At 40.8% G+C, this 23,603-nt stretch overlaps 1 protein-coding gene across 8 annotated transcripts in view; it reads right to left on the minus strand.

Annotated features, from left to right (window-relative positions):
- The window catches only part of srpk2 (SRSF protein kinase 2), a 67,268-nt gene that overhangs the window by 4,854 nt on the left and 38,811 nt on the right, over positions 1-23,603 (minus strand). For 3 of the 8 annotated variants that reach the window (XM_054775173.1, XM_054775170.1, XM_054775175.1), the window contains 13 exons: positions 11,635-11,786; positions 11,316-11,424; positions 9,132-9,219; positions 8,964-9,051; positions 8,793-8,899; positions 8,548-8,713; positions 7,496-7,536; positions 6,869-7,307; positions 5,615-6,358; positions 5,419-5,519; positions 4,151-4,258; positions 4,009-4,078; positions 1,058-1,150 (listed from right to left, as the gene is read on the minus strand). In XM_054775173.1, coding sequence (XP_054631148.1) covers positions 1,058-1,150; positions 4,009-4,078; positions 4,151-4,258; positions 5,419-5,519; positions 5,615-6,358; positions 6,869-7,307; positions 7,496-7,536; positions 8,548-8,713; positions 8,793-8,899; positions 8,964-9,051; positions 9,132-9,219; positions 11,316-11,424; positions 11,635-11,786 — 2,306 coding nt within the window. Of the gene's footprint in view, positions 1-717; positions 1,151-4,008; positions 4,079-4,150; positions 4,259-5,418; positions 5,520-5,614; positions 6,359-6,868; positions 7,308-7,495; positions 7,537-8,547; positions 8,714-8,792; positions 8,900-8,963; positions 9,052-9,131; positions 9,220-11,315; positions 11,425-11,634; positions 11,787-23,603 lie in introns of all 8 variants that reach the window. The other 5 variants (XR_008570313.1, XM_054775177.1, XM_054775174.1 and 2 more) reach the window with 5 other exon arrangements.

Genomic DNA, 23,603 nt, shown 5'->3' on the forward strand with positions numbered 1-23,603 from the left:
TTATAATGCAAATGAGCAAGTTTCCGTTGAACACTTTGTGGTTTACTGTGTGATGATGCCCGTGGTTGTAGATACCGTGTGGTCATCTACGACCATGCTTTTTTTAGCTTTAGAATGTTTGATATCGCTCTTGTGTTAGGTATCAACAGACATGTACCTAATGCTTTGCAGTAGGACGAGGACATGCTTGGATTTCAACAGAAATTGCAGATACGTAACACACAGACTCAATCATGCCAGAAGGCGCCACGGATGATCCATGTGACAACATGACGGCCGTACAGCTTACGAGCCCCAGACGTGAGGAAAAAAAATCTATCATCTCGCTCGTATTTGGGAGGACTGCTATGCAAAGAAAGAAAGAAGAAAAAAAAAAAAGTAGGCTTCGCTACACGTCATAAAATGGAGCTGAGTATCAGTCAGCTCCAGACAGCAGAGCTGTAAGTTTGCTTGTTTTGGTTTTTCCCCAAGCCAACAGGCTAACCTAGCGTGATGTTGCTGTTAAAACGTAATGTTAGCACTTTAGCATCACGTAGCTATGCTGGCGCTTGTGTCCTCCTGCCCCACTCCTTAATGTTACGTTGTTGTATGTGATGTATGTCGTCTACTACAATGTCTGTGTTGTCAAGAAAATACTATAATATGGGATCCTTGAGGCTCCGCCTACCTCCTCTGGCCCCGCCCACTGACACCACAGGCACTTTTTTCATTGTTTACCTTTCTTGGAGAAAAACTCTCGGCTGAACTTCCCGGCAGCGAACACTTTGCGTGGGACCTTCCCGAGGAGCTCCATGATCAGAGCGATGTGGTCTGCCCACCACCACATACATCACAGAGGGGACAGGCACCATTACAGCATGCACACGCACACGCTTACACACACACACACACACGCCGGCTGCTTTGGACGGACACACACTTCCGCCTCCTTGGACGCATGACGGAATAAATGTGATAGGTTGAAAAGTTCCTGATTGAGTTATGAATGGTCGTCATGTTCGTCCGTGATGGTCGTCCATGTGTCTCCGCCCCCCGACGCGTCTCCTGCCAGCGCTACCTCTTCTGTTGAAGAACTCCCGGGAATATTTTCCAGACAGCGCAAAGTGCCTTGGAATACAACCCAGCAGCTCTATAATGTGGGCTATGTGGTCTATGGGGGGGGGATACACCGAAACAAAGATGGGACAACCCCAAAAGATAAAGACGAGATGAATTAAAAAGGGAGATGGAGGAGAAAGGGAAAAGGGAAAGACAGTAAAGGAGAAACATCAGTTGTTAGTAACATGCTATCAAGCTAAGCTAGCTTTGTCTTATAACCCGCGGGGGCGCCGCTTTTGGAATTTGCAGCTCATCTCAAACAAAGAATACACATTCTGTGTTGTTTGATCTATCGACCTATCTATCGCTGTCTATCAAGCTCACGAGCACGTTGGTCAGCAACGTATCCAATAACCCGCGGCGACGCTGTTTCACAATTTGCACTTAAACAAAGAAGACACTATTTTGTCTAGTTTTGTTTGTCTATCGAGCTAGCAGTGACACAACAGATTCTTCTGTGGCCATTTTGTCTCGTAACTCGTGGGGGTGCCGTTTTCAAATTCGCAGTAAAAAGCAAACAAAGAAAAGCACCATTTTATGTGCAGTTGTGTCTATCGAGGTAGCGAGGGACACAACACATTGATCTGCAGCCATTTTGTCTTATAACCCGTGGGGGTGCCGTTTTAGAATTTTGCAGTTAAAATCAAACACAGAAAAGTAGATTTTTTGTACAGTTTTGTCTGTCTATCTCGCTAGCTATAATGGTAGCGAGTGACACAACCCATTCTTCTGTTGCTATTTTGTCTTGTAACCCATGGGGGTGCCATTTCAGAATGTGCAGTTCAAAAAGACACCACTTTATCTGCAGTTTTGTTTTATCTATCTGTCCATACATCTATCTCTTGAGTGATACAACACATTCTTTTGCTGCCATTTTAGATTAGGACCCGTGGGGGCGTCATTTAAGAATTTGCAGTTAAAATCGAACAAAGAAACTAATTTTTTAGTACAGTTTTGTCTATCTATAAAGCCAACAAGAGATAAGACAGATTCTTCTGTTGCCATTTTGTCTTATAACCCGTGGGGGTGCCATTTAAGAATTTGCAGTTTTAATCGAACAAGGAAACACATTTTTTGGTTAGAGCTAGCGAGTGACACAACAGATTCTTCTGTTGCCATTTTGTCTTATAACCCATGGGGGCGCCGTTTCAGAATTTGCAGTTAAAATCAAACAAAGAAGGCAACATTTTATGTCGTTTTTTTATCCGTCCATCATCGATCTATCTACATCTTGAGCGACACAACGCATTCTTCTGCTGCCGTTTTAGATTATAACCAATGGGGGTGCCATTTTAGAATCAAACGGAGACAACAGAAGTTTTTTTACAGTTTTGTCTATCAAGATTTTCGCTTGTAACCTGTGCGGGCGCTGTTTCGCGACTTGCAGTCGAAGCAAATGGCCTTGTTGGCACGTTTTTGTTCATCTCTCGTTGGCTGGAATACGTCATCGCTGCAAAGACTGAGGGCGGTGTTTTCTTTCATTTTCACTTCCTGCAGATTTTGATGACTTTTTCTTCACCAGGAACACTTTTTATGCATTTTTATGCGTTTTTCGGCATTTTACGTCAGCATACAGTATGTACTGTAGTAATGTGGCATCTGTAAAGGTCAATGAGTTACATGGTAGAGTATAGGCTACATACATGGTAGAGTATAAGCTACATACATGGTAGAGTATAGGCTACATACATGGTAGAGTATAGGCTACATACATGGTAGAGTATAGGCTACATACATGGTAGAGTATAGGCTACATACATGGTAGAGTATAAGCTACATACATGGTAGAGTATAGGCTACATACATGGTAGAGTATAGGCTACATACATGGTAGAGTATAGGCTACATACATGGTAGAGTATAGGCTACATACATGGTAGAGTATAGGCTACATACATGGTAGAGTATAAGCTACATACATGGTAGAGTATAGGCTACATACATGGTAGAGTATAGGCTACATACATGGTAGAGTATAGGCTACATACATGGTAGAGTATAGGCTACATACATGGTAGAGTATAGGGTGCAGATGAGTGGTGAAAGAAGAAGCAGCAGAATTAAAAGGACAGTTTTAAACAGCCGTGAGGGGGCGTTTGGCTTTTTCTTTGGCTTTTCTGTGATGCCACCCGAGAAGGGTGCAAAAAGGGGGAAAACTCGAAGCAGTTAACAGTTCAACAGATTAGATCATACATCAACATATCATAGATACCTTCCAAATATACATAATATAACAAATATATATGTAAATATGGTTATATAACAGACATTGGCTTTTTTGTGTCTTTTTTTAATGAAGGATGCCAATGGTGGCAAAGAAGGAAAATGTGACCATAACCACACAACCAGACATGAAAAAGAGAACGAAATACCTATAAAACACCACTAGGTGTCAGTGTCGTTCTGCAAACACCTTCCTGTTCCCTTTTCGCTTACATTCTTGTCCTGGTGAGTAGTTTTACTTTATTGTATTGTACTTTTATGATACAGCAGTTAACTTGTTTTGAAAGTCATGTGACCGTTTGGGACGTTAAAGTGTGACTTTAAACAGCTCATTGCAGAGCGTTTTTGTCTGGCGTGTGTAATTTTATTTTATTTTAGCTTAATTTGCCAGTAGTTGTGTGACAGATCAGGACATTAAAATGAGCAAATAATTGACTTTGCATTGCTTCTTATGGGGGAAAATAAAGCTGTGATTGTGTTGGACTTTGGAGGTTCCGCTGCAGTTTGGAGTATTTAAAAGCAGCCCGTCTGACATTTTCCGGACTTTTCTACCTTAAGGCACTTTGCTGTTGCAGTCTTTGCTCTAGCGCAGCTATTTCACACCCTTACTATCTGCATGATATCTATCTAAAGATGTCAAACACACGGTGCTAAATAGCGCGGTTCTGCAGTGTTTTGCATCCTCACCCTCATCCCTGGAGTAGTCCTCTCCTGAGTGGGGCTCAAACAGGTAGTCTCCCGTGGCCAGCTCAAAGGCCTGCCAGACACCAGAGGGCGCACTTCTTAGAAACGTGGCGCACGCATGCCTACAGTACTAATATTTACTTACCATGCAGGCGGTGCTCCAGATGTCTGCAGGAGTGCTGTAGCCTGCTCCTATCAGCACCTCGATGGAGCGGTACTGTCTGGTCTGGATGTCTTCTGTAAAGTGCTTGTGCTGCAATGCAGGAGGAGATGGATTTGGCTTACGTGGCCGTGTTGATGATCAATTATTTATCACACGTACGGTACACTGTATAGTGTATGGGCCGCGCCGCTATTGTATCAAACCGTGTGAGCGCACATGCGCCTGAGCACTTGTTTGCTTGAACATTTTCAACAGTTTTTTCAAGTAACGCCAAAAGATGTCCGTTTCTTATTCATTTATGCTCATGTTTTGGAGAAAATGGGACTAAATTCTGGTGAAAGTAGTTTTGGACTGAATTTTTTTTGTCTCCATAGGACAGATATGTTTCTTTTAAATGTGTAATATGTACATTACAGGTATATCATTCTACACCAAAGAGTCTTTTTTCAATGTGTGCAACCATTACATTACCATTGATTTGGCCATAAATGGGCACCACGCAATAGGACATAAAAAGCATGTGATCTCTCACAGCCAATCAGTGACAAATGAAAAAAATAATAATGCAAAATGTATCATTAGTATTAATAAAGGAAAAGTGCATGATAATGGCTAAAAAAACCCAATAAGAATATAAAATAATCATCTCTTAGGAAAATAAAATAAAACTAAATCAAATAAAAAGCAATAAAGCAATAATAAAGCAAAATAGCAACGAGAGGAAAGCAAAAGCAAAACAAATAAATGAAAACAAATAAAAATAAAATCTCTTAGGAAAATAAAATAAAACTAAATAAAATAAAAAGCAATAATAAAGCAAAATAGAAAAGAGAGGAAAGCAAAAGCAAAACAAATAAATGAAAACAAATACAAATAAAATAACTAATTTAAAAATGAAATAAGTAATAATAAATAAATAAAACAAATACATTTTTAAAAATTAAAAAAACAAAACTAAATAACAAAACTAAACAAATCAAAAGTAAACAAAATTACAATAAACTAAAATAAAATAAAAAAGCAAAACAAAATAAATCAAAACAAAAATAAAGCAGAATAAATCTAAAGTAAAATATTAAGCAATAATAAATAATAAAGCAACAAACAAAACAAAATAAATTAAACAGAAAAATGTAATAATAATAATCACTAAAAATAAAAAAAATAACATAAAAAAATTTAAACAGTATAAAACAAATCAAAACTAAAGTAAATTAAATTAAATTAAGTTGAATTAAAATGGGTCTTACCACCCAGCAGGCATTTCCAAGGTCAGCTATTTTCACTCGAATGGATTCGGCGTTGCGGGGGTCAAGTGGATTAATGAGCAGATCTGCAGCTCTGGCCCGAACTGGAAGTGCATAAATATATAATTTTATTAATAATAATATTCTTCTTATTATCATTAATCGTGACTTTATTTACAAATGCAAATGAGTTGGTTACCTTTGGGCGTTTCCCCCGTGCTGGAGGACGACACAGTGCGGCTGCGGTCGGCCGCGGGGCTGTCCGGCGACTGCCCCGCTCCGATGTCGGCCGTCCCGACGCACACAGGATTCCCTGGCTCCGGGTCCAGCGGCAAATCCGGAAAGAGGGGCAGGGCTGCGGCCGGGTGACGCTCGCTGGAGCCGTTGGTCAGGCCCGCCTCGCCCACCTCGCCGTTGTACATCTCGTAGCCGGAGCTGAGCGAGAGGTCCCGGTCGGTGTAGCTGAGCTCAGACTCCACCAGTGGGCAGAGGAGGGGCTCTGGGGTGGGCGAAGGGGGCGGGGGCACAGCGGGGTTGGCTACGAGGCCCTCAGAGCCGAGTAAAATGTGGCCGTTGGTTTTGGCCAGGTTGCTTTTATTGGGGAGGGACTTGATGGGGGAACTGGTGTCTGTGAGGAGGTCGGCGGTGGTGTCGTCGTCCTCGTCCTCGTCCTCCTTGGACTCCTCTTCTTCTGGCTCCTTCTCCTCAAACTCAGTCTCTTTCTGCTCCTCATTGACTCTCGTTGAATTCTCCTCCCCCTCGGGCTCTTCCTCTGCCTCCTCTTCCTCTGCTTGTGTTGAATCTCCATTACCTTCCACTGCAATTGGAGGGATGGGGGTGTCCTTCTCAGCCACGGGTGTGGGCTCCTCATCCTCCGCGTCTTCATCGCGGTCATCTTCAGCGACGACGGGGACCTGGCTGGGCTCCTCCGTGGGCGCCGCACCTAAAAAGCGGAGAGAAAGGTGACAAACGGAAAGGATGGCGCCTGAAAAGACAAGGAGAGCGTGGGCGAGGCGTTTTGGAGCCAATCCATATCCTGTTCATTCACAGGCAGACGCTTTTTGCACCAAAATAAACTCTGACATTTTCACACACGCCTGCTGCAGATCTGCCAAGGCCAAAAAGAAGCGCAGACCTAAAAGCTGCAGCGAGATGAGTTTTTGAACTGACCGCACTGAATGGTCAAAATTGACCAAAATTGGCTTCTTGGAGGAAATCCGTCAACTCATCTTTTGCGTAATCCTGCTGACTAACTCACAAACACGGCACCGACACAAAATATTGGGTCTGCACCAAAACCATTAGGCTCTTCCTTGGTGCCTGCCCCTGCAGCAAATGTGATTTATTGATATCATGGCAGGCTTCGCTACACATCCTAAAGTAACATCTCAGAGCTAACCTACTGCAGATGTGGGAGCTCTAAGTTTGATTATTTAGGGTTTTTTCTACTCACATGTATGATTGGTCAACCTGATGGGCCGCTCTCCAACTTCCTCCTCCTCATCTTCCCCGTCCTCATTCTCCTCATCCTCCTCATCGCTCTCCTCCAGGGCCATGCTTGGGCCCGGCGGCGGCGGCGGCGGCAGCGGCGGTGTTGAAGGTGGCGTCGATGGCTCCTGCTCATGCTGCTTCTGTTGCTCCTGCTCCTGCTGCTGTTGGACATCGTTTTCTGTGGCTTCTTCTTCTTCTTCTTCTTCTTCTTCTTCTTCTCGTTCCTCTTCCTCTTCTACTTCGGCTCGCTCCTCCTCTCCCTCCTCCTCATCCTCCTCTTTCTCCTTCTCGGCTTCCCTCTCCAGGGCTTCGATCTCCAGCATCCTCTTCTCCAGCAGCTCAGCCTGACGCTTCTGCTTCTTCTTCAGCTTCTTCTTCTTGTTCTTGGACAACTTTCCCGTCTGGCGGGGGCCCCGAGATGGCGTCGAAAGCAAGCAGGAAGCATGAATAACAAATAATATTATAGCGTCATCATAAAATATGACTTATTTGGCAGTGCATGCTGAGACAATAACTTCAGGTATGTGATGAGATTTACTGTGCGTGTTAAATGTGTGTGTGTGTGTGTGTCATCTCACGTCATACTCACATCAGTCGTACTCACCGGTTTGAGCTGGGGGGCTGTGCTAACTGACACACACACACAAGAAAAACAACCAGGTGTGAGTCATGAGACAAGAAAGTGTTTTTCTCACACCAAAGGCAACTGACTCGATCGGCAAAGTGGGAGACAACACACGCAGAGGAGGGGGCAAAAAGTCTTTCACGCACCCACAAACAATCCATCAATAAGTAATAATAATAACAACAATGTCGTCAACATAGTCTGGAATAAATTATATACAAATAAAATAAAAATGAAACACTATAAAAATAAAAATAAATGCACCAATAATGGGAAAATTTGAATAAAAAATTATTACAAATTTAAAAAAAAGAACTGGCCCCAATGTTTTGGTCATTTAATGTTGTGACTGTGTTGTGTAAATTTTGGGGCAGTTTGATGCCCACAAAAACAACAAAAAAATAAAAATAAAAATAAAAATGCACCAATCTTAAGAAAATTAGAATAAAAAAATAATAACAATTTAAAAAAAATAACTGGCCCCAATGTTTTGGCAATTTAATGTTGTGACTGTGTTGTGTTCATTTTGGGGCAATTTGATGCAAAATCAAAATCAAAATAAAAATACTGCCCCCACTGTTTTGGTAATTTAATGTTGTGACTGTGTTGTGTTGCGATTTTTTTCCCTACATTTTCTTTCCTATCCGGAAACTGTTTAACGACGTGTGTGTGCGTGTGTGTGTGTGTGTGCGATTACCAGAGGGATCTTTTAAAAAGCAAGCATGCAGCAAGTATTGGTTGGTTTCCATATAAAGTGGATGCTAACCACTATTTATGCAAGATATAAGCTTCTTCCTATGGCAACAATGCATCTGGTACGTTACTTTCGTCTTAAAACAGGATTAACGGGACACGTGTGTTACGCTTGACAACTGTAGGGGGAGCCAGGGAGCAAACAATGACAACAATCATGTTTTCCTGATTGGGTCTAATACAAAAGCTACAGCACTTGATTACAAATAAAGTGCTTCTCAATTTCCACAACTGGTGCGTTCAGACGTCCGTTTCAACCTTACCTGCTGACCCAGAAGGGGGAGGAGCTCCTGCTTTCTGCCACTCGGCGGCCTCCATGGCCATGCGCCTCACAAAGGTGTCATCCACGCACATCAGGATGTTCTCCGGCTTGATGTCCGTGTGGATGATTTTACATTTGGTGTGCAGGTAATCCAGCCCCTGCAGGACCTGTGCACACACGCACACATGGACAGACCGTTTTTTAATGTTTTTTCCACACACTTAGTGAGTAGATCCATGTCCTCACCTGTCTAATGATGCTCTTGACACACGGCAGTGGCAGGCCTTGGTAGTTGGACTTAATGATCCACTTGAGCAGGTGGTGGCCCAGCACCTCAAACACCATGCACACATCTAATGACGAGTCAAGGACACACACATGACCATGTCTCTCACACACACGCACACACGAGGATACGAATGCCGTTGAGTCCAGAGATCTTGAAGTCATCTATAAGCTGGACCACCATGTCCTTGTTGGGGTCTACGGGGTCGCTCTCTCTGACCTGAGCCACAAGGAGACCACAAGATTAGAGGATGGAAAACACACGTAAACAACATCCAGCACGGAAGACGTGATGCTCACACAGCGTAACAGTTTGATCTCATCCAAAGCCGTCTCTGTGTAATGCTGGGCGCTCTTCACCACCTTCATGGCCACAAAGTTCTTCACCCTGTAGACACACACACGCACACACACACACACACACACGGACACGGACGATCATTACAGTACTTACAAGCAACAGTGACATTACCATCAAACACCTTCATGGATAACTTTTGTTATAGATAGGAGCGTCTTACTGCTGAGGTAGTTCATCCCTAATCACAATGATAACGACGAATGTTCCGCTGCGGGGGACCAAGAGTGAATCAGGAGGGGAGCTTCATCTCAGCTGACTGACTGACATCTACGAAGTTGCGTTTATGCGATCGACCCAAACTACCTTAGCGATCTACCGGTAGCTCGCAATCGACGTAATGGGCGCCCCTGGTCTAAAGGCACAACGAATACTAAGGTGGCTTAATCTGTTCCAGAGTCAAACTGCGGCCATCATACAACCTTCAGCAACGGTATGGGGTCATCTTACAAGTCATACAGGAAGACATTTTCCACTCTATAACATTTTTTTTTAGGTTTGAACGAGGATGCACTGATTCACATTTTTTTCACTATCCAATCGCGATACCTGAATTTAACTATCTGCCATTACCGATACAATTCCGATACCAGAGCTCTGATATTGTTCTAGCTACGTTGGCGGATACTGTTTTGGCTACATTTGCTGATATTTGTCTAGCTACATTTGCTGATGCTCTTATGGCTACTTTTGCTGATATTGTTCTAGCTGTGTTTACTAATACTCTTGGCTGTGTTTGCTGAGATTGTTCTAGCACCATTTGCTGATACTCTTTTGGCTACGTTTGCTGATGTTTTTCTGTCTACATTTGATTACATTCTTCTAGCTACATTTGCTGATACTCTTTTGGCTACATTTGCTGATATTCTTCTAGTTATGTTTGCTGATACTCTGGCTATGTTTACTGATACTCTTTTGGCTACATTTGCTGATATTCTTGTAGCTATGATTGCTGATACTCTTTTAGCTATTTTTGCTGATATTTTGTGGTTATGTTTGCTGATGTTTTTCTGGCTACATTTCATTGTAAATTTTCTAGCTACATTTACTGATACGCTTGGCTACTTTTGCTGATATTCGTCTAGCTATGTTTGCTGATACTCTTTGGCTATTTTAACTGGTACTCTTTTGGATACATTTGCTGATATTCTTCTAGCTATGTTTGATGATACTTTTTGGCTACATTAGCTGATGCTCTTTTGGCTATGTTTGCTGATCTTTTTCTGGCTACATTTGCTGATATTCTTCGAGTTATGTTTGCTGATATTCTGGCTATGTTTACTGATACTCTTTTGGCTACATTTGCTGATATTCTTCTAGCTATGTTTGCTGTTACTTTTTGGCTACATTAGCTGATGCTCTTTTGGCTATGTTTGACTCTTTTGGCTATGTTTGCTGATCTTTTTCTGGCTACATTTGCTGATATTCTTCTAGCTACGCTTACTGATACTCTTTTGGCTACATTTGCTGATATTCTTCTAGCTAAGTTTGCTGATGCTCTTGGTTACGTTTGCTGATATTCTTCTAGCTATATTTGCTGATACATTTTGACAACATTTGCTGATACTCTTTTGGCTATGTTAGCTGATGCTCTTCGCTATGTGGGTTTATATTTTGAGCTACATTTTCTGACTTTGTCTTTGGCTTTTGTGGATTTTTGTAGCGAGCAAAAGCACAAGATGAGAAAAACATTTCATCATTTGAAGAGTTTAATATTGCATTGGTGAACCTTTTGAAAGTTGAGCTGCGCCACTCATAAAGGCCGCCTGGAAGTGATTCATTTCTAGTTTGCAAGTTTCCAATTGGACTTTTAATAAAGGTTGTTGTGCATGTGTGAAGGCCTTAATGCAACAATGCATCCAAGTGAGGTTTGTGCCTTGCTGACAATAAAGAGTGATTACTTGGCGGGCATCACGTAACCCAACACCGACTCTAATAGACTTCCATTAGTGTAATTAACACCAGTGGCGTGAGTACATGCATGTGTGTGTGTGTGAGAAAGGTGACACTGAGCTCATGTTACACTCAGACAACTTAAAAAAAAAAAAAACATCATTACAGTGCAATAATGTAAATAATACATATAAATAGCATTCTGTGTACGCGTATGCGTGTGTGAGACTCACTGTATGTCCCAGCACAGCCATACGGTGGAGAAGTGACCCCACCCCAACTTCCTGATCACATGGTATCTCCCGTTGAACAAATCCCCGATCTTGACGGGATGGTAGCCTCCTGAGAGACACAAAACAGCACCGTGAAATGTGCGTTACCAAAGTCAATATTGCACACAATACGACTGTTTGGCACCAAGACATGACAGTTTATTCTTAGCACAGCAGCAGCAACAGAACCAATGTTGTAATAGCAGTTGTTGTAATCAGCAGTTAATGGAATGCAGGCGTCATTCGGAAGCATTTATGGTGACATGAGTGGTTGTCTGACCTTTGCAGTAGTCCGCTGGGTCCTCCTGCTCCTCATCGTCGGAGCCCAGGATCTCCTCCTCCGGCTCCGGGGGCCCCGCCGGCTCAGGGGGAGGCGGAGGGGGCGGCGGGGGAGGAGGGACACTCGCCGAGGCTTTCTGCTGCGTCTCAGGCCTGCACAAGAAGGACAACTGAAATCATTTTTCTTCACATTTCTCTTTCTCGCGGTGACTCATGACTACGTGCGTGCGGCGGGAGTGTGACTCACGCTCAAATTATAACCTGTGACATTTTCGTATGAAATCTGTCAGCGCTTGCGACAGGCGACAGGTGGTGCTCAGCAGGGATTCCCACCCTTTCTGTCCTGAAGAGTGCTTTTTTTTAAAACCCAAAATCAAAATAAAAGCACAGGAAGTGATGTCATGAGTCTTTGTTTGGAATCGAATCGCCACTTGCCTGTTTGTCGTGGGCAATGTACGCCAAACGCATTGGCGACAACACACTGCAACAATGGAACTAGCGCGTGATTAAAAGTCTCTTTTGTCACCTTTTCCACTGCACGGCTGCATCTCGAGTCCGGTGTTTCCCAAACCAAACTACAATGCACAACCAAACCACAGCGCATCAGACTTGCTAACAACAATGAAAGAAAATGAGGGTCCTACACATTTTATCCAAGAGGAGACTACGGGCAGCAATGACACACATCTTAAACTCAAACCCGGAGCTCTGCCAGTTTGACCAATTTGTCGACTAACCTAGCACAACGCTGCTGTTGAAACTTTAGCGCACATAGCTATGCTAGTGTTGCTAACGTTCGTGTCCTCCTGTCCCACTCCTTAATGTGACATATGGCCTCTGTTACGTTGGACAAGTGCAGACTTAAGGTGTACAGTAGTATATTTCCACAAAGTAGGGTTCCTTATTTACACGTGGAATATTTTCACAGTTAGAGCAAAGAAAACCTGTTTATGATCTTCTAAATATGGTTTTTAACATAATTAGAGCGCTCTAGACATGAAATAACACCCATATGGCCACCTTTACACTCCTATTACCCAATATAGTAGACATAATAAGAGAAAATAAGACATAATACTCACACATGTTAGCATTGGGAAAGTTCTTTGTTGTTGCACTTTTTTTTTTACTTCCTGTTCTGCATAGTCTTATCAATGTAACATTACTGACACCGAGTGACCAGTGCAGAATACTATGACTTGTGAATGCCTTATAGTTGTATTTTAGCTCATTTAGTCATTTTCATGCTTGAAAACACTTCATTTAGGCAAAAAAAATACATAAAATCGGCTTAAATGCGCATTTTTTCAGGCCGCATTCAACCAAAAAATAAATGTTTTATTAATTCATATATTTTGGAAAAAACGTGCTCATTTAGTCATTTTCATGCTTGAAAACGCTTCATTTAGGCAAAAAAAATACATAAAATCGACTTAAATGCGCTTTTTTTTTAGGCCGCATTCAACCAAAAAAAAAAGAGGAATGTTTTATTAGTTCATATGCTTTGGAAAAAACATGATCGAGCGAAGCCACGAAATTCAAAGTGCAAAGCGGCGAGGGATTAATGTACAGTGGAACCTTGGTTTTCGCACACGCCCCAGTTTTCGTACGATTACATTTGCGTTAGAATTTGTCAGTTTTGTAAACCGTCTGGGTTTTTGGAACAAATGAATAACATACATGCAAGACAAAGGATAGAAAGTACACAATAGCGCTTTTTGGACAGGCGTGAGCCAACACAGCTCGTAGCGTTAAAGCTATGGACACACAAAACAGCAGAAGAGGACCTGAAAGGCGGAGCTACAGACGCACAGCAGTCCAGTGACTGGTCAGCAGAGGGTGGACTGACATGACTAAGAGAAACCGACACCAAATGTCCTTCATTGTCACCTTCCTCTTCTTTCAAACCGTACCGTGGCAAGCTGTACTCAACTGCACCACTTGGCGGAAATTTGGCTTAAACACTACAAGACAAAACGACACGCTGGCGGTGAGGCACAACACATCAACACAAAGCCAGCGCCTGAGAGCTGCTTTTTAACAGCGGTCACAGGCGCAGACACATGATGGAGCCTCTCGCTGCGTTGCCGTGGCAACAGCAGCAAAAGAAGGGGTGAGGGCGGGGGGAGCAATCTGGAGGAATCTGGGACGCAAAGCGTTAAAGTGACGGGAGACGACGGCGGTTCTTTCAGAGCTGCGGCGAAGGGCAGAAGATAACTTGGCACTGGGGTTTCATTGCTGAGATTTTACAACGCACACGTTGATGGCTGCGTCCTTGCTCGGGGATGCTGCCGCTGCGTCTTTTACCAAAGCGGTCACGTACCGCATGCTGCCATAAATCACATCTAAGGGTTCCAAGCCTTAGCTCCGCCCACCTCCGCTCATAACTTCCTGGACGAGCGCCCGGCAGCTCCAACTTTAGGACGGAAAAAACGCTGCGCGCCTGAAAGGTGGCCTGAAAGCGTTGAACAGAAAAACAGAAGTGATAAAAAAAAAATTTGTAACATTTTTCAAAAGATTTATATTTAATGAAAAAAAATTATTTACTGTACTGATGTATTTTTACAATCCTGATTTTTTTCAATAAATACAATAAATATAATATTCTATACAACATCTGTAACAATTGCTGATGACTTGTTGTGAGGATCTCATGATGTATTCTGTACAGAAAAAAGGTCATCTGAGTGATGCGGCAGGATGCTGACAATTTGCTTCTTCCTGCTCCTTTTCAGACTCTTTTGGTTTCAGTGCTTAAGACCTTGATGGAGACTTTTATACTTTGACTTTTGTATTATTTGATATTACATTACATTATGTTTATATTATTATTTTTTATATTATTATATATATTGAATATATATTTTAACATTATCTTTTGTGTGTGTGTGTGTGTGTGTGTGTGTGTGTGTGTGTGCTCTGCTTTTAAGTGGGTCTATGTACAGCGTCCTTGGGTCCCTGGAAAGACGCTTACAAATAAAATGCATTATTATTATTATTATTATTATTGTATTTATATAATTGATGCATAAACCTGTATATTATATCAATTTACATTATTATACTCTTGGATGTTATTATTATTATTATTATTATTCATTATTATTATTATTATTATTATTATTTTTATTATTATTATATGTTGAATATATTTTTTCTACCATTATTTATATCATTTAATTTGTATCATTTATACTTAGAATGTATTATTTTAAATTATGTTATGTTTGTATTTATATTACTGTTTATATTATTACTATTATATATAAAATATAGATTTTATATTATTAATGTTATAATATTATAATATTATATGAATATATATTTTAATTTTTATCATTGATATCATTTTATTTATATCATTTATACATCGCCTTTTATACTGTATTGTTTTATATTATTCTCTTTGTATTATTTTATTATTATTATACATTACATTAAATATACATTATTATATAATATGTGGTATATATTTTTCTATTATTTATATTATATCATTTAATTTATATCATTTATATTGAGACTTTTATATTACTATTTTATATCATGAGTATGTTTTTTTTTGTATTACTGTTCATATTATATTATTATTATTATTCAATCTGAAATACATATTTATTCATATTATTATATATCAAAACAAAAGGAAAAAAATTGTGACAAAAAAAAACAGTTGCCAAAAAAAGAGCTCAAAAAAGTAGAAATGTGCGATGCAGAGAAACAAAGAGGTACAGGGAAAGCGTTGGAAAAAAAACAGTAGCACGAGAAATAAAAGACAAAACGTCAACTTTCCCTTCAAAAAAGATGGAGGCGGACAAAAACAAATGACAACAAACACTGCGGGAGGAGACGTAGTTTGTGTAAAAGTGTGGGAGGCAAAGAAGAAGCACGTCCTCTCTGATGTTTCTTCTTCTGTTCAAGACGACAACAAAGCATTCATCTCCGCTGCAGCTAAGAGAGAAGACATCCTCCATGGTGACGCCAATCAGCTGTGATGAGCTCACCTCCTGAGCCTGGCTGCTTGAAGGACCTCTAAATACTTCCCTCACCTTAATGGGGACTCATCTTCACATTAGGAGAACCAATTTGCTCTTCGACGGGAGCGTGTGCATAGCGACTGATTGGCTATGACCGTTCCTTCAAGGACACTGTCTTCTTTTGTGTTGATTCGTCCACCAGTGGGTGATTGAGCTCGAAAAACCAAAACATGAACTTCACTGCAAAACCCTTATCGAGGGATTCCCTTCATGGAACGCAGTCAAGCCGTTTGGACTTTCTAGAAGTGAATGCTCCAATTAACACCTCTATCCAATGAACCGCAGAGTCTCCTATAACCACCGGATGTGTGGTCTGTCAAAAATCACTGACTAACAGCTGTGGCTGTAAGCAACCTCCTGCTGTAGCTTAGCTGCTTTTAAAGTATCACGAGTGGTCAGCCTCCATGCAGCAGCTTCACACTGTGGTCCAAATTATGATGCTAATAAGATTTTAGAATCATAAACATATTTTTTTTGTTTTAAATGAAATTGATGGATGTCATTGTCTCTTGGGGCTTTTTGGATTACCGATATCGATCTCGGACAACTGTCATAATTAGCTTGCCAGGTGAGCCCACTACTTAAAAATGATTATCCACATTATTAAGCATGCCATAGAAGAAAAATGATCTCCCTGCTGACAAAAAAAAAAGCATCAAATATTGCAATGCCTTGGACAAGGCATGAAAACGTTCAATAATTCACAAAAACTTTCGTACACTGAAGAAATTTGTGGCTGGTTCAGATGACAGCTGGGATTGCGCTGATAAAAGCATAGTGAGAAAGAATCAATGTATCAAATCAAGAGAGCACCTGCTAAAAAGCCATAACAAAGCAGCAAACAGGTATTTGAAGCTGCTGGTCCCTCTGAAGTCCTGTGAACTTCAAGGTGTAGGATGCATAAACCTACTCGTTGGCCACCCCTAACCAATACTCACGAGCAGAAACGGTTCATGGAGATGAATTTTCAAACAATCCTGTTTACTGATGAGGGCTGTGCAACCTTGGGTGGTCCGGATGGATGAAGTATGAGTAAGGCCAGCGTATCTCAACAAGGCTGTGATGTCAGCAAGGAGGTGGCTGAGTCATGTTTTGGATAGGAATCACTGGGAGAGAACTGGAAGGCCCTTCATGGTCATTGAAGGTGTGAAAATGACCTCAGCAAAGTATGTAGAGTTTCTGACTGATCACTTTCTTCCATGGTACAATATGAAGAACCGTACCTTCTGTAGCAAAATGACCTTCGTGCATGACAACGCACCATCTCATGATGCAAAGAATACCTACCTCTCTGTCATTGGCTGGTATGGGCATAAAAGGAGAGAAACTCATGGCCCCCTTTATTCCCCTGACCTCAACCCAACAGAGAACCTATGGAGTATCGTAAAGCAAAAAAATCTGCGGGTGAGAGGCGGGTCACAACCATACACAGCGGTGGGAGGCTATTCTGACATCTTGCAAAGAAATCCAAGGAGAAACGCTCCAAAAACTCACAAGTTCAATGTAAGAATTGTGAAGGTTATACCCTAAGTTCCCAAAGTGCGGTACGCGCACCCTCAGGGGTACACCAATCATAATAGTGGGGTAGGTGAATAAAAATGAAAAACTATTAGCACTTCACACTCAAAATTACGAGTGCACATGAACGCCTCACGGCGCAAGGAGAACGGGAGCAGTAAGGAGACGCAGCAAGAAGTTGTTCATTGCTCTGTGAGCATCATATAAACAAATATGAAAGTTGGATGATTATTTTGTGCATTAACACAGTCTATTTAGCTCTGCATGCGCTTTAAACTGCTGGTCGCACCAGCATGAAACCCATGCGTGTTACACTCCATTCAACTCTACTTGTGTTTGTTTACCCATAAATACTCCGGCTAACGTTGAGTTTCCTGTAGTTGTCTGGTTAATATGCAGGTGACATTATGGAAATGGAGCGTTGTTGGTGGTATTTGGAGGTTTCTTGCATTTGCATTCTGAGCTGCCTCGTTTTTTTTAAGAAAGACATGTTCAAGTCTCACATCAGGATTGTGGATGGTGGGCGAAATGAAAAAAAAAAAAAAGTTCAGTTTTCCTTTAAATGATCTCTAACACAGGCTGCCGTCATGGCTGTAACCGACGCCAAGCTGAAACTCAACTCCGAACCCCCTGAGGTCACTTCCTGTCCGCTTCCCGAGCACCCGAAGACATTTACAACAACACACACAAGCACAAGTCTTATGTGTCTTATTTTGTCGTATTACGTCTACTGTATTGGGTAATACGAGTGCAAAGGTGACTTCAGTAATCCCTCGTTTATCGCGGTTAGTAGGTTCCAAACGGACGGTGATAATTACATTTGGGCAAAGTAGGATTTCTTATTTATAAATCAAATATTTTTGAGGTTAGAGCACAGAAAACCTGTTTACTACGTTCCAAATACAGTTTTTAACATAATGAGAGCCCTTTAGACATGAAATAACACCCCTATAGTCACCTTTACTTCCTATTGCTTAATATAGTAAGCATAATAGAAAAAAAGACACACTTAGGACATAAATAAAACTTGTGCTCCTGTGTTTTGCTGTAAATGTGTTTCCTATGTGCAGGCGGGCAGGAAGTGACATCTGGGATTCAGAGTTGAGTTTTATCTTGGCTTGAGTTACGTCCGCAACAGTAGCCCGTGTTTTTATTCGGGATTATTGTGCCTGTTGTGAGATAATTTAAACATGCAATAAAAGACTGTTGTTCCGGAAATCAAGTTTGATGCTTGCTTGTGTGTCTCACCGAACATTACAATAACATTACTGACACCTAGTGACCAGTGTAGAACACTGCATATCATCACAAAGTCTTTGAATGCATCTTCTTATACTGTATTTGTATTTTACTTCATTTAGCCATTTTTATCCTTGAAAAGGCTTAAGTTAAGCAAAAATACAGATGAATAAAGTATTTATCTATGCGAGTGAAGTCGCGAAATTCCAACTGCAAAGTGCGAACGACTGTATAGAAGTGTTATTTCATCCTAGAGGGCTCTAATAATGTTAAAACTCTATTTAGAAGGTTGGAAACAGGTTAACTACAAAAATACTTAATTTATAAGTAAGGAATCCTACGTTGCGGAAATTCGCTTGTCACGGCTGGGTCTGGAACCAATTAGCAGTGATAAATGAGGCATTACTGTACGTGGATTTGGGAATGGACGTTTTCAGATATAACAACCAAAAAACAAATGAAAACGGAGCCCGCATGCTGGAGTACTGGCAGTTCCTTGAATTGGATTGCTGCCTAGACTGATTTGTCAAGTCTGAGGTCCATGAGGACTTAAGCGCAAATAACACATATCAAAATGATAGATATGTTTTGCCAGAAAGTCATCAGTAAAACTAATCATCATAGAGTCCTCCAGACGTGCAAATATTTACCCAGCAATCCTCAACCCCAAAAAAACTCAAGGAGAAATAGTTTTTATGATGTCGGAATGAGATGACGGCATGTATTGACAACAAGGTCACGCTGTGACTGCGTCCTGAAGGTGCGCTGAGTGAATGTTTATGAGGACACATTTATCTTTCGACTTCAGCCAAGACACAATGAACTAATAAAGACCACACTCCAGACACATCTACCGACACGCTGCTAGATTTGAATATCCTGCTCAAGTAAAAGCTTGCCTGGGCTCCATCGATGCAAAGGTCGCCATGAGTACATTTGACAAATGTAAAAAAAGGGGGATGACATGGACACAAAGGCCTCTTTGCTCAATCATCCCACTACACAGCACACTGTTTGTTTGCCTGGGAGCACTTTGGCGGCTGCTGCAAACTGCTGACTTGGCACGGCAGCGCTGAAAATGTCAACAGCATGGCGGCAAAACAGCCTCAAGATTTACCCTCTAAACAATCAGTGCCGTAAACACAAATACAGCACATGCACGTCCACTCATGTGAACGTTTTCATTTAATTTTTTTTTCTACTCTTGACCCGCTGCACACAGAAGGGTGAAAATTTGCCAAAGTATGCACCGCTATTATGTTGCCTGTGCTATTATTCTTCTGACAAATACACCACACGGTGGCGCTGTGATTAAACTCTAGGGTTTGACTGACTTGAAATTCTCACACAGCTCAACAAAACGCCCGCTATAACTTCAGGGGACTTTGCTGCATCACTGTGAAATTTGGTACGCGCCTTTAGGGGACTGACAAGAACACGTGTGTCAAATTTGAGCACGATTGATAGAAAAATATAGCCGGCATCAATCAAAACGTCTAAACACGTTATACTGTATATTCGGAAGTACTTTGAACACAACCCATATGGGGTGCCACAAATGTCATTCATAGACACCCCATGTACTTCATGTGCTCCATTAATAATCGTCGACTTGATAAAAACAGAGCAAGTGTGCTTAGAGGATTTACAAAACTGACCCGTGAGGAGCCGCCATGAAACAGTTGACCGCTCACCGGTTCAAACTTGATGAGTCATCCCTTAACCGGTTGTCACCGTGGTAACCAAGCTTTTCCATCCCCTTAGCAACAACAGCATCATCCTCCGCGCTCAAGGCGCCTCAAAGCGTGGGATTCACACCGTCGGCATCCTTCAGCTTGAACCGTTCAGAGGTCTCCGATTGATTTGCGCGGCGTTCATTCCATCCTGGCCCGTGTCGGCAGCACAGCTGACGCACTGCCTGCTCTCCTGCGGAGCATCTGTCTGAGCCCAAACCTGAGACCTTGCTACTATTTTCAGGATGCAGCGTGACGTCACTGCATGAAATGCCCCGGCATAACCTCTTGCTATCCCATATAGCTGCACATGGGCTCCAATGCCTTTTTGTCTTGTAATTCAATATATATTTACTCTCTTCTATTCAGACTTCTTTAAGTCTGTTAGATGATCTTTTACTTTGACATGTTTCTACTGACACCTACATTTCAGTCGAAACATTTCACAGTAAAACACCATCTAAAATGCCAAAAAAACAATTTTTAAAAACACATCTTAATGTAAGAAACAAAACATATGGCTTAATATTCAGTTTTGATGCATCTGCCTGCAGGTGCATAGAGGTAATGCACGGCTTCCATGCAGTGCAATGCAAGGTAATTGCCACTTTCATATTTTTAGATTTGTTTAATTTTGTAAAAAGGCTTTAAAAAGTTATATAAATATTATTTGTACTTTTTAAAACGTTTTAATATTTAGAATTATTTATATTTTTATTTATTTATTTTGTATTTATTTATTTATTTTTTTTTTTGAAAAAGTTTTGTGTTATTATTAGTTATTAGCATCAACATTTCAGTTTGTTCTCACTATATCTTGTGTTTTGTGGTTGACGACAGCCTATTATTAGTAAAGAATTATGCATATTTAAGCAAATTCTATGTATTCATGGCCTAAATAAAGCATTTTCAAGCATAAAAATTGTTAAATGAAGGAAAATACGAGGTCTGGGTACACGTACTATACAGTACAGGAAGTTATTGTTCAGTATCCCCGGCACTGATTGGCTTATATTTCCGCAGCATCCACCCACACGTTGGTCTCTCACATGTGCTTCCTACTTTGTTGTTACACAGCGGAAAGTGTCTTTGCTCTTGTGAGAGTGATTTCTGAGAAGCTTCATGTAAACTCCACCATGGCTTCTAAACGTGCTGCTGCTTTCTACAGCCTTCTTTTATGTGTAATTTCTGACATATTTCCTATTGCAAGAGAGTACAGTATTATTATAGTTGGTTATATGAGCGTAAAGGTGATTATGGCGTGTTATATCATGTCTGCATGGCTCTTATAATGTTAAAGAAAGTATGTAGAAGGTTTTAAACAGGTTTTCTATGCACAAACATCCAATTTATTAACATTGATATATATTCACTATATCACGGAAATTCATTTATCACGGTCGGGTCTGGAACCAATTAACAGTGATAAATGAGTGATTACTGTAAATGCCTTTTGTTCTATTATTTATATATATATATATATATATATATATATATATATATTTTTTTTTTTTCACTTTTTTTCACTTTTTTTTCACTTTTTTGTATTTATAGTCATTTATATTTTTATAAGCCCTTTTTTATATACAGTATATCCATCCATTCATTTTCTATGCCGCTTATCCTTATACATACAGTATATAATTTTTTTTAAAAGCTTTGTGTTTTGAGTTATTCATATCAACATTTCAGTTTGTTCTCGCTACATGATGCCTTTTGGTCTACTTTTCCCCATTTTTGCTGGGTTTTCTTTTGTTTAATTTTATTTCCGCAATGTGCCGTGGGCCAGAGGTGCACGTCACACTACCTAAGAAGGTTTACAGGGAGGAGCGAGCCAGAGCAGCGTCCGCTGGTGACTGGACACAGGAGCATTATGCAGGTTTCACAGACTAAACTTGAAACTGAAAGCAATGAAATGCAACAAAATGCGTATCTAGAGGTCAGCGAAGCATAGACTTTTGTATTCAAGAGTCAAAAGGGGTGCCAAAAACGCGTACATGTTGGATCACACAGTTCAGGGTAGAGTTTGCATCTAGTTTGGTTTCTCTTTCCGTTGATGTACTGTATAATGTTTTCATCTGACAATAATACAGTACATGGCCACTAATAGGCATCCTGCTGGCTAAACCTTAGGCTCTGGTCAGCATGAAAGCAAATAAGCCCAAAGTCCACAATGAGGAGTGAGTTGTGTGCTATTGACGCTATAAATAAAACAAAACAGGATGTGCTTTGTTCCCCTCACCGATCCATACGAGCCCCAATTGACAAACTGATGCTGAAATTCCCCCCAGCGGGCATCCAATGGATACGAGACCACACACAGGCTGCTGCATCAACTTTTAACTCCGTAGTGGGTCTAAAAAAAAAAAAAGTGGAGTGGAAGTTCACAGATGCAAAATAAAAAACTGCGGCGCATGCAAAAATAGTGATTGTCAGACACACAGTCCTTACCGAGCAGTCAAATTGTGTTATAAAACCAGAGAGCGTGGAACTAAATTTGCATAGGAAGAGAAACAGGAACCAGCAAAATAAGCAACTTTTAGCTACAGCAGAGACTTCAGGCCTCTGCCAAGGCTGAACCGGCAAAAGTTGTTTTTATTTATCTGTAAACGCTCCAATTAACGCCTCTACAGCCAATTATCCACTCAGTCTCCGAAAAAGAAATCCCTCGCCACTTTGTGCTTTGAGTTTCGCGGCTTCACTCTGTCACGTTTTTTCAGAATTATCTTCACGAATAAATCATTGCTGTTTGGTGGTTGAACACGGCCTGTTATGAGTCAAAAGTATTCATATGTCAGCAATCTTTACTTACATTTATTTAATGTATTAATGTATTTAATTTTTGAGTATAAAAATGACTAAATGACATAAAATAGAATGTATTCAGAAGACATAATATGACGATATTGATTTATTTATCTGTACGCTACACACTGAACAGCGAAATGCAACAAAATGGAGAGCAGTGAAGCATACAAGCATATTCAAGAGTCAAATTGCATGCTGAGTAAGACAAATTCATACATGTTGGCAGGTCTGCACTAATACTGAAAGTCATCCCTGTCTCTCACCAGCTCACCAGCAGCCGTGGGCACCCCCATGAAGTCATAATCGTACAATCTTGATCACATGACATTTATATGGTTCAACGGTGACATTGATAGTCAAATCAGACTCCTCCGAATTGAACCGTCAAAATACAGTTGTCCCTCACTGCGTTACGGTTCAAACATTTCTCCCTCACCCTATTGCAGTTTTCAAAAAATAAATGATGCTGTGCCGTGGTTGACTATGGACTATTATTCGTCAAAAAATATGCATATTTAAGCAAATTATAGATATTTTGGCCCAAATTAAGCATTTTCAAGCATAAAAATGGCTAAAGAAACTAAAATACAATACAGTTTAAGCATTAAGACCACCAATGAAACTTGAATGTAGTA

The sequence above is a fragment of the Dunckerocampus dactyliophorus genome, chromosome 5 (genome assembly GCF_027744805.1).
Source record: "Dunckerocampus dactyliophorus isolate RoL2022-P2 chromosome 5, RoL_Ddac_1.1, whole genome shotgun sequence".
Classification (NCBI taxonomy): domain Eukaryota; kingdom Metazoa; phylum Chordata; class Actinopteri; order Syngnathiformes; family Syngnathidae; genus Dunckerocampus; species Dunckerocampus dactyliophorus.